This window comes from Branchiostoma belcheri, unplaced genomic scaffold (assembly GCF_001625305.1).
Source record: "Branchiostoma belcheri isolate BF01 breed outbred unplaced genomic scaffold, Haploidv18h27 scaffold56, whole genome shotgun sequence".
NCBI classification, from domain to species: domain Eukaryota; kingdom Metazoa; phylum Chordata; class Leptocardii; order Amphioxiformes; family Branchiostomatidae; genus Branchiostoma; species Branchiostoma belcheri.
This window is the reverse complement of record NW_017804198.1, coordinates 1,708,339-1,723,632: the sequence shown is the minus strand read 5'-3', so window position 1 is coordinate 1,723,632 and position 15,294 is coordinate 1,708,339. Positions and strand designations below refer to the sequence as shown.

The 15,294-nt window shown below is 41.0% G+C and overlaps 1 protein-coding gene across 1 annotated transcript in view; it reads right to left on the bottom strand.

The window, feature by feature from the left end:
- The window catches only part of LOC109481512 (WD repeat-containing protein on Y chromosome-like), a 40,815-nt gene extending 27,596 nt beyond the window's left edge, over positions 1 to 13,219 (bottom strand). Inside the window, exons 1-2 of the mRNA XM_019784089.1 lie at positions 12,474 to 13,219; positions 4,998 to 5,077 (exon numbers count right to left, since the gene is read on the bottom strand). Coding sequence (XP_019639648.1) covers positions 4,998 to 5,077; positions 12,474 to 12,716 — 323 coding nt within the window. The 5' untranslated portion in view covers positions 12,717 to 13,219. The remainder of the gene's footprint in view (positions 1 to 4,997; positions 5,078 to 12,473) is intronic.
- Positions 13,220 to 15,294: the final 2,075 nt, after the last annotated feature.

The following is a 15,294-nucleotide window of genomic DNA, read 5'->3' as shown; positions in this document are numbered from 1 at the left end:
TTTCACAATCTGTGTGCAGGAAATGTCCCTTCTGTGATGTTTCTCTTTTTAACTTGGTGTAGACTAAGTCATTACAGAAAGAAATAATACTGCATCAATTTTGGTTTGAAGAATTTAAGTCCTTCTAAAGCGGTAAGTGTACTAGTACATGTACATGTATATGCCGATGTTGCTGTGATTTCCAGTGACAGGTGGCTGATAGTGAAAGGTGGCTGATTTGTACAGGTGGCTGATTGGTACAGGTGGCTGACTGTTACAGGTGGCTGATTGTTACAGATGGCTGATTATAACAGGTGGCTGATTGTTACAGGTGGCTGGTTATAACAGGTGGCTGATTGTTACAGGTGGCTGATTGCTACAGGTGGCTGATATTACAGGTGGCTGATTGATACAGGTGGCTGACTGTAACAGGTGGTTGATTGTTACAGATGGCTGATATTACAGGTGGCTGATTGTTACAGGTGGGTGATTGTTACAGATGGCTGATATTACAGGTGGCTGATTGCTACGGGTGGCTGATTGTAACAGGTGGTTGATTGTTACAGATGGCTGATATTACAGGTGGCTGATTGCTACAGGTGGCTGATTGTAACAGGTGGCTGAATGTTACAGGTGGGTGATTGTAACAGGAAACCGTTAACTCTGAAACACTATTTCCTGCATTTTTGAGGGACCAAATTTGCTGCTAGACTAAGCCTAGCTTAATAACATCTTTTTCCGTATCTTTACATGCTGATTTTCATCAGTCAAAGATGATTAAATTTACAACAATTTTCATGTGCAGAAAAATTCTGTCAAACCACAGAAAGACAGATGCTGGCTAGAACACTTCAGACCACTGTACAAGGGAGCAGGTTTGGTCCTTGCCTCAAGAGAGATGTTAAAACTGCCTGGAGGCTGGTACATGCTCTGCTTTACAACATTTGTCATAAAAACTGTGCAGGCCATTAACACTGCTTGCTACAACATCATTGATATGATTATGTCAATATATAATGTTGACATAATCATATCAATATGTTATGTTATGTTATGTTATGTTATGTTATGTTATGTTATGTTATGTTATGTTATGTTATGTTATGTTATGTTATGTTATGTTATGTTATGTTATGTTATGTTATGTTATGTTATGTTATGTTATGTTATGTTATGTTATTCAGTGACACTATGCCGGGTCTACAGGTAGAAATGTGCATGAAATGGTTGTCTTTCACTTGTTTGAGTTGTTTACATGAAGTACGTTTGAACTGTGTCATTTTTTTGTATCTCTATCTGATAATCATGATTGTACAACCACCATACAGATCACTGCCTCTGGTCACAAATCTAGATTCCCTCTCTCACAGACAAAACATTGCATGAACTTGCCTCCCTGTCCCTCTTCTACAGATACTTTCATGGGTGCTGTTCTCTCACTACTCCCATGGGAACTTTTCAGTGTACCACTAAGCTCTCCTCCAGATCACATCATTACACTGTTCAAATTCCTGTTTTTTTGTTTATTAAGATTTCCAGAATAGCATCTGTGAGGAGTCTGTAGCAGGATCATTTTTTCCTTTACAAGGCTGTCTTCTCAATAGTGCAGATAAAAACATATATCAAGGCAGTCAAATAATTACTAACAAATAACAACTTTTAAGTTTTAAAAAACTGATCCTAGAAGAAATCACAATAATAACAGAATAACAAAATATTTCAAAGTCCTTCGACAGCAACAGTTTTTCCCGACTGCAAAATTATATATAGAACTCCCTCCCGGACACATGCTTCTGTCTAGAATACAATCCACATAAAACCTTTAAAACCGCCATTTTCTGGTAGAGTCACATATATGTCATCTGTCTAGCATAGAGCCTAAGAAGTGGTCAATTGGCTTTGCACTGAGCAATACCAAAAAAAATGTGTACTTTTCTCCCTTGAATTGAAACACCATGCAGTAGCCTGATGGAATATAAAAGTATTGGTTTTTACCTTGTCTCACTTCTTTCCGAGCTCTTCTCTGCTTCCTCCATTTTGTTTGTGTGGTTAGAGTCTGTGAGTCGTGAGTACATGAGCACCAACCACACTTCAGCCCACTAGATCAGCGACAAGGGTTCTTACACCACGGCTGAAGAGGCAGCTGGCTGCTGGACTGAATGGACTCCCAGTCGTCCAGACCTTCTGCTGTTACTCTCACAACAATCCCGGTAATTAAGGGTGACGTGTACACATCAATCCAACTTAGAGGGAAAAACTCTCAAAAAAGCACCTTCATGCTAAAAAACCTGATTGAAAGCTGTTCTGTTGGAATGTACTACCTGCTGTAAGGTATAACACTCCTGCATGTAAAGTACACACCAGTAACAGACAATACACACACTAGGGGAGGACTTGACATTACAGGCACAGGTCCTGGGAATAAGTCAGGTGCACTCACGGGGCTTACAGTGCAAATGTTGCAAATTCTACAGGGGTCTCTGACTGGCCAATGGCAGGCTAGGAAGATAATTGAATTAGCTACAAAGATTTAGTGCTTTCAGAATGGTGTAACATATTGTAACATGATATTCAGACTGTACCAAGAGAATGTGGGTAGGTAGGAGGATAATAAACCTATAAATATTTTACACCTTACTAAGGAGAATACAAAATGCAGTTATTAAAGCCTGAATAGGTCCTTTTGAACTTATAAATGTTCATGCATGAAAGGGCCGTCCTATTTTCAACAATGAATTAGTCGTAAGAATTAAGCTACAGTTTCCACAACTACAAAGGATAACAGAAACATTATCTGAATAGGCCATATTAATTATTTAGGTTTTACATTGTGAAGATTATTGCTTTGGGAATCTAGATAATGAAGAACTACTGAATAGATATTTTGAACTCTCTAAAGGTATAATAATGTACTGCCTTAATTCACAACCAACTCAGTCTATCATGTATGTTACATTTCAGAATTCAAATTAGCAAGGAACACTAAAATCATTCTTGCAACTTTACTCAAAGACATGTGAGCAACTTTAAAACCTACCAACACTCCATGCTTGCCACCAAGAAATGACGGTAAACTTTGCCAAGTCACTGGAACAATCTGAACTGTATACGTAGACTGAGACATTTCCTACCACCCTTTATAATGAGAGGAAAGTGGCAGAAAGACCCTCATCCCACAAACTCAACAGTGTTCACTGTGTAACAGTGGGGGGTTTATAGGCGCTACCAACTGACCCGGCCGAGGGGTCTAGACCTTTTCGGCCGAGTGGTTAGAAGAGTCTGAAGCTGGTGCTCGGGAAGTCGTGGGTTCGAACCCCAGCCTGGGACCAGAGGTCTTTATCTGTTTCTACTGGCTCCTCCTGTTTCTTACAGTGGTTCCCACACCGGCCCTGGGAGTTCTGGCAAAGAGTGCCGCTCCAGGGATGTCGAATTCGGAAGATTTGAGGACGAATCTTGAAAAGAAAAGGGGGAGTAGTGTAACAGTGGGGGGTTTATACTATAGGTGCTACCAACTGACCCGGCCGATGGGTCTAGACCTTTTAGCCGAGTATTTAGAGCATCAGAGTCTGAAGCTGGTGCTCGGGAGGTCATGGGTTCAAACCCTAGCCCGGGACCACGGGTCTTTATATGTTTCTACTTGCTCCTCCTGTTTCTTACAACTGTAGAACCGAGAGCTATCATTCACGTCCAATACCACATGATACAGTTGCTGAACTTGTGATAACACTTGATTTATTATATACTTAGACCCATATGGTATATGGTAATTGTTGATGTTTGAAAATCCACTCTGTTCGTAATATTTTTTAGTAATTTCAATATATCAAAAGTTTTATACAGAAATTACTTGAAATCGTTAAGGCCTTGTGAATGCTATATGATACTGTAAGTAATGTTTTTTAATTTAGTTGACGTCTAAACCCATGTCCAACATATTTGTTACTTAAGGTTATAATGTTTATTATGAACTGTTGTCTCTAAAGTACCATGGTAACTCCACGCAATTCAGCCTTCGGCTGCCAAAAGGGAATTCATCAAACTGGGAACTGCTGTCAAGGAATTTGAAATTGAATAGACCAGTAAATCATTATCATTTAATTTATAACTGCATATGGTGCAGTCACCATGCAGACCCCATTTTGTGAAAAAGCAGAGAGGATGATCAAGAGCTCTATGCTTGCAGGTCCAGTAATTTTCAGCAACTTGTCTTTGAAATGGCAAATATTATCACAGATGCAATATGACAATGTTGGGGACTGAAAAATTAATATGCATGTTTTGGGCCTATGCGGGATTGTCTGGCCCAATGTGATGTTTATGAAGATATCCACAACTGTTTATTCTCTGATCAGTATACTCTACAGATATTAATTAACTTCGGAATCCTTTCCCACTTTCCCCACACGTTTACAAATGGTTTCAACTCATTCCTTGTGCAAAAGTCATGTAAATCATGTTTAAATGCACTTCATAGGTCCTGGGTTCAAATCTGCCTACTAGTACATGTCCCAATGGTGTGCCCTTGGGGAAGGCACTTTACACGACTTTCCTCACTAGTAACTTCACTTGGGCACTTAACGCGACTCTTCTCACTTCACTTTACACGACTTCCCTCACTTCACTTGAGGAATCGTGATGTTTGGCTGCATCACTTGGAAACCTACCGGATCCGCGTTCGAATCCAACAACATGTCCGATGTTGTGTCTTTGGAGAAGGCACTTTACACGACTTTCCTCACTTCACTCAGGTGAAAATGAGAACATGATGTACCTACCCTTTGTTACGGACGTCCCTCAGAGAGGAAGTTAAACGGAGGTACCGTATTTGGGGAGAGCCACACCCCACGTGCAAGTTAAAGAACCCACCACACCTTTCAAAAAAGAGTAGTGGTATGTCCCGGAGCGCGATGGTCCAAATACTACTGTCTGGTGATTCACTACAGACTCCAGGAAGTATAGTGTGAAATTTACACTAATGGAAATCCTTATCAATGAAACAAACAAACAAACAAACAAACCTTTGAACATTAGCAGTAGAGCTGAAGCTTTTTTTCCTCTGTAGACGTGAGGATGAAGGAACATCGCTGGACACGGTTCCCTGCAGAACAAAATGTGAAATAAACAAAATCACTTCTGGGCCTAACTTACTTTAATTTTCACAACTATTATATAATTATGAATAAATAGTAGTAGTAGTAGTAGTAGTAGTAGGTCATCATCAACATCCCCATCAAAATTCCCCATCTTGACCACCGTGAGTTCAAGTGCCTAAAAATGCACTTCAAGTTAAGCTACAGTATCCGCCAATCAAACATCTTGTTTGTTACAAATGTATACCTTGTTCTGTGTTTCTATGATTGGTGATCCCTTAGTAGCTTTTTAATTACCATACTTAAAAGTAGACTTCATGTACATATTTGTGTCTGTCTGTCTGTCAACAGGATAACTCAAGAAATCCATATACGTTTGTCTTGATATTTGGTATGTGGGTAGGTCTTGACAACTGACATGCAAGCTCAAATCAGCTAAGGGTTGGGAGCAATCTTAGACTCTGTCTTGTCTAATTCTTTCCTGATGACTTTGTCCCAACCATTTCACAAGTAATGCCTCAGTTGGTAAGGAGTCAGGAGGGATTTGTATAAGGGTCTGGAATGAGTCATGGGTTGGGAAACACTCACTGTCCAGACAACGCCATGACAACCTCACAACCAGTTCCCAACAGCTTCACAACCCCTTCCAGATGACCCAACCTTTTCCACAATTCCCTGACAACTCCGAACTTTTAGAAAGAATTTGACAAAGTTGGCTCAGCGAAGAAGCGCATCCAAACTAGTATCCAACCTCGAAGTCATGGACCAATTCACTGACACAGATCACAGATGACTTGAAAGCCAGGGGCTTGATTCCCTTGAAGGAGGCACTTACCCTAAACCCCACTCTCTTCCTCAAAATAGCCCAAGACGGGACGGCTCCACTGGACGGGGTAGAAGACCCTGTTTTGGACGGGTTAGACAGTGGACTCGGGGAGCGGTCCAAACGGACAGGCATAGGCATGGTGAGACACTAGTGCTACAGACATAGACCATCTCTGTTCACCAGGCAACAAAACACAAGGCACTGTTAGCTCTGCAGCCGTTATGCCTCATTTAGCGTGTGGGGATGTCTTTGCATGGCCTAAACTAAACATAACATAGCATAGCCTGTATCTGAATGGACACAAAAAAGTGGTTCATTGACAAAGACTGGAGTTGTACATTCGAAAATTTGTCCCAACCAAGGAGCTTAAAAATTAGTGTACTAAGTTTACCAAAAGTCATATAGATGACCTTTCAAGGTAGACATCATTTGGTGAAGGTATGAGATCATGAAACTCTAGTTTTATGCCATGTCAATCATATTCTTTGATTTAATTTATTTCCTCTTTTACTTTTTTAGGTGTCTTGTTCCAGTTCAGGGAATGCTTTTGACAACATAGAAATCCTGATGAAATGCATAAAAATGTCCAAAACAAGAATTCAAAGACCTCATAGTATCACCTAAGTCTATGAAACATGCACCTTTTTTTTATCCTTCTCATTAATTGATTGTGGAAATAGATTTGTAAATCTATTTCAATCTTCAGGTTTTCTTAACTAGAATTACTTCTATTTTATAGAAGAACTTTATTGCACGACAATATATGTGATAGTCTGTCCTTCGGCTAACTTGAAGAACATGCACGACCTACACAACATCTCACAACATACCAGACCACATGATCCCACACACCTATTGTGTTCAGTCATGTCAGGTAGAACTAAATCAACCTCCCATCACCACCAGCCATGTTTGCTCAGTGGTGCCTAAACAGCGTTACTGCTGTGGTTGGGTTAGTATAAACACTGCCAGCCAAGTGTTTCTCCTCTTTGTGACAGGTGTAACATGGAAGTAGCTAGTGTGCTGCTTGTTACCTTTTCCTTGTTATTGAATATGGAGCATTTCTGCCATTGAAACAAGCATATCAGTTTAACTTCTGCAGGGGTCGAAATAGATTTTGGGGCCAACTTGCACTGGTGCAGATGAAAAAAAAAATACTTGCACCATAAGAAAAATAGTTGCACCCCCCCCCCAAAAAAAACTAATAGGTGCACAACCAAAAGTACATGTACATGTAGCGTTAGTAACTTTAATAGCATGCAATATTTGCTTACACTGCTAACCTACTAAAGCGACGTAGATAGTAAGCTTCTATTAATTACAAAAAATGAAGAAAAACTTCATGGATTCTGGTTTTGTTGAATTTTGCTCCCTTCAGTTCTTTATTGAGTATTTCTACAGGTTGTAACTGCGGATAAAGCAAACTTGCACTGGTGCATACAAAAAATTAGTTGCAGGACACCAAATTTACTTGCACCAAGTTGCACACAGAGGGGTATTTCGACCACTGATTTAAGGCATCCAATGCAATTTTGGTAGGCAGCAATACAGAAAATATTCGGATTCCAAAATCTGTCTGATATTGACATTTACTGCCATTTCTTAGTACATTTTAGGTACCACCAATTACATGTAGCTAGAACCAGCTTACAATATGAAACAAGCAACTGTTTTCCATCAGCAACATGACATTTTAGCCTCACAGATATCAGTATGCTAATGATAGGGTTGATTTAACCTACGTTAAAAATTGACTTCGAAAATCCTGATTTACTGCCCTGAAATCGATTTGTGCCTTTATGCAGAATGTGAGACTAAATTCATTATCCACTTCCTTCAAAGAAGTCAAACCTCTTAATAGGCAGCTTAGAAGTATAAGTTTTTCCAGACAGTAGTTGTCTTGTTCTCTATTATTGTATTGTACCATATAGTATAGGTGGACGTCCCAACTACTAAAGTACCTACTAGTACATGTAATACCAACCCAGAAGAGAACAAGAAATAGCCATGCCTTCAAGTACCAGAGTTATCAACGAAGGATTGAGGTGTTCAAGAAATTAATTCTTTCCTAGAACTATCACAGAGTGGAACTCTGGGGCATTGTCATTAGATAGCTTTAAACAATGTCTAGAGTTAGAAGTTCAAGGGTTAGGTGTAACAAGTCGATCGGTGTAATATAGCCAGCTGCCACCGCGCCGTGTGCCTGCGAAGCTGGTGTGTTACGCCGAAAGCCGGTTATACCGGCTATACAGATACAGATACATTATTGATATAGTATCTCTGACTCTGTAAAAGCAATTAGCCTTCGGGGATGATTTTGCAAATAAAGACAATTATGTAATTTAGCATTACTACTAAATATAAAAAGTAAATTGACGGTCACTGAGGGATAAAATTTTCCGGACATATTAAACATCTATTCCTTTAGTCATCAGGTACAAAGACAATTCATATCATGTACAATGAACTTTACGTTTAGGGACGACGCCTGGCGACCTGGTCGAAAGCTACAGTAAGGACCTTGCCCACAGAGCTTACTACTAGTATCATAATATGCATGAAAATCTCATTCGTCATTGAGATGAATTTGTACGGAAGATATCGAGAATTTTAAACATACGATATACCTTGAAATTCTCGATTACATTGCTCTGCTACGAACGGAAATAGATTTGATACCGTGACAAACCCCGTTACTCCAATGCTGACCTTGGTCAGAGCCACAGCAAACTTGACGTTTGTTTTTGCAGGCTTTGGCCCCCTGGTCCTGCCAGGGAACCGCTCTGTCTCTTCATACACTACAGCTTCACCGGACCAAACATGGATTGATGAAACCACAATTGGTATACGTTTAACATACTTTCCTCGAAGACAAACCTATATTGGGTCTCGCCAGCGACAGCGAAATTGGCGTATGAGGCCTTGGGGCGGGTTCTCCTCGTGGCTGCAGGGCCCTGCAGCTCTTCGCCGCCCGGTTCAGCTAAGTTCCCCGGCCCCGGTAGGTTTTGCACGACGGGCTTCGATTAGCCACCTATTTGTTCTGGCTTCCCATGCCTGTAGGCTCCAGGCACTTTCAGGCCCAACTTCCTGACTTGTCACCATGTTTTTGTGTCCTGTTCTGCCACAGTTCCTCTGAGACTGACACGAGGCCCTCCCACAGGCTGACTTGCCCCGCATTCCTCCGGTATTCCACATGGGAATAGGTTTTGGCGGGAAGCTTGGGGGTGTAGCTATGGGAGCAGATTGAAAACATTCGGTGTTTACAGTCACCGTCAATTCAAACCGCAGAGTTGACATGAGTTTCCACATATCTATGATCAGCGTAACTTGAATTGAAAAGGACTGATGGACTGTGATGATATTTGGTAGGCGGGTAGGTCTTGGGAAGACCAAGTCCTTAGGAAGACGAAGGTCAACGTCAAAAGACAAAAGTACTGCAGCAGAACTTCTTTTTTCTTGTATGATCTTGTATCTTATGTCCTGGACATGTCATTGTCATGATTTTTGCTGGCAAATAGCTTTTTATGATAATGTGTAATAATGTGGGGTTTGGTGTCCCTATCAGCTTGTTACGGAACTGCAGGAGAGTTTTTGGCGAAACGTTTTAAAGTAGATAAGTCAAGAACTCGGGAACGACGGATTTAAATGTACACAATGTGGTTATGCAAATTTTACTTAATTTGGTTTCGGTTTGGAACTAGGGTCAAGAAGTCTACTTCTAAAACCCTAATCCTCTACGCCACGAAACATCACGGTACGTACTGACGGAGCGTACGTTCTAATGCACCTAACGATTGCTAATCTGGGAATTGGCAACGACCGTGTACGTGGCGGAAACTGGCCCGACTACGTACTACTAATGCTGCTATCGGACGCCAAGCACGATCTATCAGCTAAAATTCGTTAGAACATGAACTTGAAATTCATCTCTTGAGTACATTCGTCCATCGTCTCATAATGTTTTGTGCTTGAAGATAAATACTTAACAAACACTTGGTAACAAAATGTATTGAACAACTTTGTCCTGATATTGTACATAGTGTATAACATGGTGATTAGGCCATCGAAATGTTAGATAGCTTTATGTAGCTTTCCTTTTTTTAACACGAAGATTATGCTTTGAGACGTCGACGTTGTTTTTATCACGAATATTACGCTTGTTAGGTATTAGTAAGTAACACAGATCGTCTCCGTATTTCAAATGTCTCCTTACCTTGTACAATTTGTATTATCAATCTACGTGTGAAAGTCTTAACGCATTTGAACGAGCATTGAAACTGTTCTTATTGTATATTGTCCTGTTACTAGGGCTAGCGCTAGTCCTTTTAATTAGCCTACGGCTAGTCCTAGCTGTTAATAAATCAAATTAAATGAAGGCTGGCAAACATACTTAGTCTAGTAGTGCTCGGATATGATAGTATACTATACTACTGACAACTGATGGGGTCATGATTCCAAGCCTGTATCGCTACAGGCGAGTAGTCAGAACAAGGGAAGTCCATAAGGAGGGTGATTTAGGTTAGTCAAGACGGCTGTATTGTAGTGTTCCGGTGCGGGCACCAAAAGGATCACGACATCGTTAGAAAACTTTCGAAACAAACGACTCAGGATCTAGGCGCGCTTATAAACGTCCACCGCTTCCAAAAAAGAAGTCAAACCCAAACAAGCTTAGATTGTATGCCGTAGCATTGCTTAGAGTTAGAATAGTTCACTTGTTCCACTTGTCACCATTGTTAGCTTGCACTGTCTCAAGACCCTTTCTAAGTATTGTTTCGTGTTGCTATTAGCCGTCAGGCATGAACTTACAAATAAACTATCATGACTATGTCTAACTCACCGGTACGATCATGGTCCACGCATTATCCTCTGGGTTCTCCGGACGAGAGTTTTCCATGTCACGACTGTATTTTCTCACCGTGCCGTGCAATTCCTCCCTCCCTCCCCTCCCCTCTAACACCGTGTTATTCCTGTCTCCAGGCGCGTGTGTAGAGACCAAACAACCGCCCGACAGGCTGCGGTCAGACGTGGTGACCCATTATGTGTTTAAAGCCTGTTGCTGGAGGGAAGGATTAGAATTCCCGTTTTCTTTCTAATCTCTGCTCATCACTGATATCCCATAGCAACACGGACCTCTGGATTAAAGTTTAGACTGTACTTTATATTCTAATGAAAGATCTGTCCTTTTTAATCATATCAAAGAGAAGTTCCCATACTTTGAACACCTAAATACAAACGATAAATTTATATTTTTTATGCGTCTAGACAAACTGTATCAGAAACATGATCTGTTCCCACATTTTCCGTTGTACAAAAAAGCGAGAAGTTGACCACTCTGTATTAGCTCAGTTACTAGAACACTTTGTATTAGCCTAGTATAGTACCCTTGTATGCTCCTTATGTATGTATGTGTAAAAAGTCAAGTACTGTATCTTTTGTCTCTACTTTTCTACATACGTTTGTTATGTGTCTGTGAAGTCTTGACCTGTACCTAGCCCGTCGTGGCATGAATGTACAATAAAGGTATTTCATTTCATTATTTTTGTTAACACACGAACACAGCCATGGCCACCTGCTTCAATAATGCTGTCTCACATTTCAGAACCTCCTCACGAACACCAGCCGACCAAGGTTGGTTGGCGTTCGAAAGCAGTCTGAACAGATTTAGGCCACGATGATCCACGATTACCTTTTCATACGAATCGAAACGAATTTGAGCCCAATTATGACTGCCAACCACGCCCCGACCTACTCCCAAACACCAGCCAACCACAAGCCAACCATAACCAAACCTCCCGTCCACACTTCAATGTTCTAAACATTTTGAAATATTCGACTAGGCCAAACGCAGTCAACCGTTGCTCCCGACCTAGCTACTCCTAACCATGGTTGGGAGGAGTTCGGCAGTGTTCGCGAAGCCATAGTCGGCTATGTGTGACAGCGACTTTACTTACCCTCCAAGCAGAGGTTGTGGGGGAATGATCGCTACCTTTTTACATATGGCCTTTTTTTTGTCGCTACCCCCACCCGTCGGTGGCTGGGCGACCTTCTCTGGCTAATGGATACTGCCTGGACAATTTGAAACTGTCTTTTTGCCACCGAAAGGGATCTGCTTGGACTCGGAGATTAGACTTTACTGACCAGACGTCAGACGAGTCGGACACACAACTCGGACCATGGCTGATCATCAGGACAAGTCCGACCAACACTGAGGTCGAGACCTAACCCTAACTCTAACCTTAACAGTTGTCAATGGCGTTGGTCCGAGTTTAAGCATGGAGGTAGTTTTTAAGTACTAGTAATTAACACTTATTCAAAGACAATTCAAACTCTCATTATCATCGGTGTTGGCTCATAGGCCAAATATTCGTGTCCGAGTCAGAAATCCTCAGTCCAGGGAATGCCGGTGTCGTATTTGGCTGCTCAGGCCCAGAGCGGAGTAGAAGCGTCGAGAACACTTTGTACAAGGGAGGTTACTACTGGATGAATTACGGAGAATTACTTAAGGATGTACGTTTCGAGTGACATCAGTTTGAATTGCCTCTGAATACTGTTTACCTGGATGTGTAACCAACACTCACCTTGCCAGCTCTCTTCATGAGCGAGACGACAGGTGAGACCGCCTTCAGCATGTTCTGCCAGCGGGCGTTCAGAGCGTGGCGACTGTCCGCAGAAAGCCCGCTGGCCCGGCTGGAGGACCGGTGACCGTTCTGTCGGCTGGCGGGTCCCGGGCACAGGCTCAGCCGGCTCACATGGTGCGGCACGTCGGTAGAAGGGACCGGCAGGGGCGGGAGTGTGTCCACTCCCTGCAGTCTGGTCGCCATGTCACCTCACAAGATTCCTTGACGAGTCAGTATTTCCTAACTTGGGGCGACTTGGTAGTAAATAGTTGTGGCAAGTTGCGAATTGACTTTATACCTCAAAAGTTGTAGTCTGATGCTTCTGCTATGCTCAACAACCATGCATCCGCTTGATATACTAGCATTTATATATTCACTAGCTTCGAATGATTGTCAAAAGGTACAAAAGTTGTCTTGCCCGGCAAGAGTTGACAGCTCCACTGCTCGCTGTAGACTCACCTCCCCGCCTCCATGTACAAACACTTACAGTGTCTATACAAGACGGCCTAGGTCAGCGTTCTAGCCGCCAGTCCTGAGAAGTAGACCAGTGACTGTGAGGACGGCTCCATTTTCTGTCAACAGCTACTTCAGCCGGGTGTTAGTGACAAAACCCGGGGCGACGTATTTCTGATCAAGAGTACAAAATTCTCATCGCGTTGGACAAGTAAATTCCAGTAACACGGAGTTTGCTGAAGGGGAGTGGCTGTCGCTTATGTCCACCCCTCAACAGTCCAGCAGCTCGGTAAAAATAACAGCAACACAATAAAAAAAAACTCCATCCATGCACACAAATGGTTTCAGTGGAAGCACCAACAAAAATAAACACAAAACTCACTCGACCTGTCTGTCCGGTTTGATGGTTCGGTTCCCCGCATGTTGTCATCATGTAGCGTTAAGACAAGGCTTACTTCAATGTGTGAATCTTTGAAGATTTTTTATTGAAGCAAAGGATTTGCCAATTTTGTACTTTGGATAATATTGAGGATGAATGCCATTTTGTAGTTGATTGTACTTTACCGGTATATAGAAATGAGAGGGATTCCCTCTATACGTGTATAATAGATAAGTTCCCAAGCTTTAGACATTTAGACAAAATAGAAAAATTCGCATTCCTTATGAAACCTGACAAACAACCTACATTGTATCATTAGCCCAATATGTTCTTACATCTACAACTGCCTAAAGAAGCGAGGAGAAGTTAAACTTGTAAATAGTAGACCACATTAGTATGTATAGTTTAAGTGTTATTGCTGTATCCTTTTTCCTGCTTATTCATGACCTGTACTTTGCTTGTTAGAGCACAAACGTACAAAATGTACAATAAAGGTCTTTCATTCATAAGCTTCATTCATTCATCATTGTACCACAAAAGTATTTATCCAACACTCCTCTGAACAGAAGTGCAGTATACTTACAAAATTGATTAAAAAGGACCAGAAATTAATTAATGGCACTCAATGCAGGGAGGCAAAAGAAAAAAAAATATTCTGGATGAGGACATATGTAATATTGACATTTACTGCCATTTCTTAGACCATTTTCGTCATCATTTCATCCTCGAAGTGTTTGAAATAGCCCCAAATAAAGCAGCTACATGTAGGTGAGAAGTACTAGTCCCTTAATTTTTTTGGGCAGCACCAATAAATAGCTAAAACCTATGATACGAAACAAGCAACCGTTTTTAGTCAGCAACATTGCACTTTATCTGAAATTTACAGACAATAATATCTGTTGGATTACTTGGATATCTTCATGAATTAGTACGCCATTTTTCTTGGAAATCCTCTCAAAAATGCACGAAATGCCATTTTAGAAGGTTCATTTTTCAAAATTTTCCGGGGGAACATGCCCCCGGACCCCCCTAGGAACCCCCCCATTCAAAATGCTGGCTATGGGCATGACAGAGGTGACCAAAGTGACATCTAGAGGGAGCATAAGTAATACCGAAAATACGCAACTGATCTTTCAGGACAGCTATAGTATTGTAGGAGAATAGAAATGCAACAAGAAACAATCCACACGGTTCTGTTTTGTTGGAGTAAGACATGAGGCTGCCTTGTTCTGTCCTGTTTTATTTGAATAAAGATTCTGTCAAGTAACTGTTTCATTGTGGAAGTTCAAAAGAACAGCTAATTTGTTGAATTGTTCTTGTACAGGTATACAGGTCCCAACCTATACTTAACAAAATCTGGACCAGTCCTGTACCCTGATGTTACATTACGTACGTAGCCCTAGTTTGGAATATAAACATGGTGCAGTCTTTCTTGTCCACAAGATTGTTGATGAGTGATGTACATGTAGATTTCGATTTCAATTTCTTTGATTTGACATAAATCAGAGATGTTTGGAATTGGATTTTATTAAACATTATTAGTAATATTACTCTTATGACTGGCAAATATAAATAATATTAGAAAGTTGAAGGGAGAAATGACTCACTCTGCCTGGTATTAACACTATTAACACTTTTTTTTTCTAATTTTGTTGTGATAGTCTTATTTGATGTTCGGACATACTGTTTGATATTATATCTTGGAAAATAATATTTAAATGTTCTATTCGTAAATAAGTCTCAATTTCAATTTAATGTCTTGACAAAATTCAGCCATTTTGGCTGGCGTGTTTGAGACAATTTTAGGTGTATTTTGAAATAAACCATTCATAAAAATACTATATTATATATGTTTACTCTCATTATCCCCTAGCCTCTACCAGACTCCTTTGCAGGCTGAATAAATAGTAGAAATTGGCAAAGGGGGGAGTCATTGGCCAGAGGAGTTGG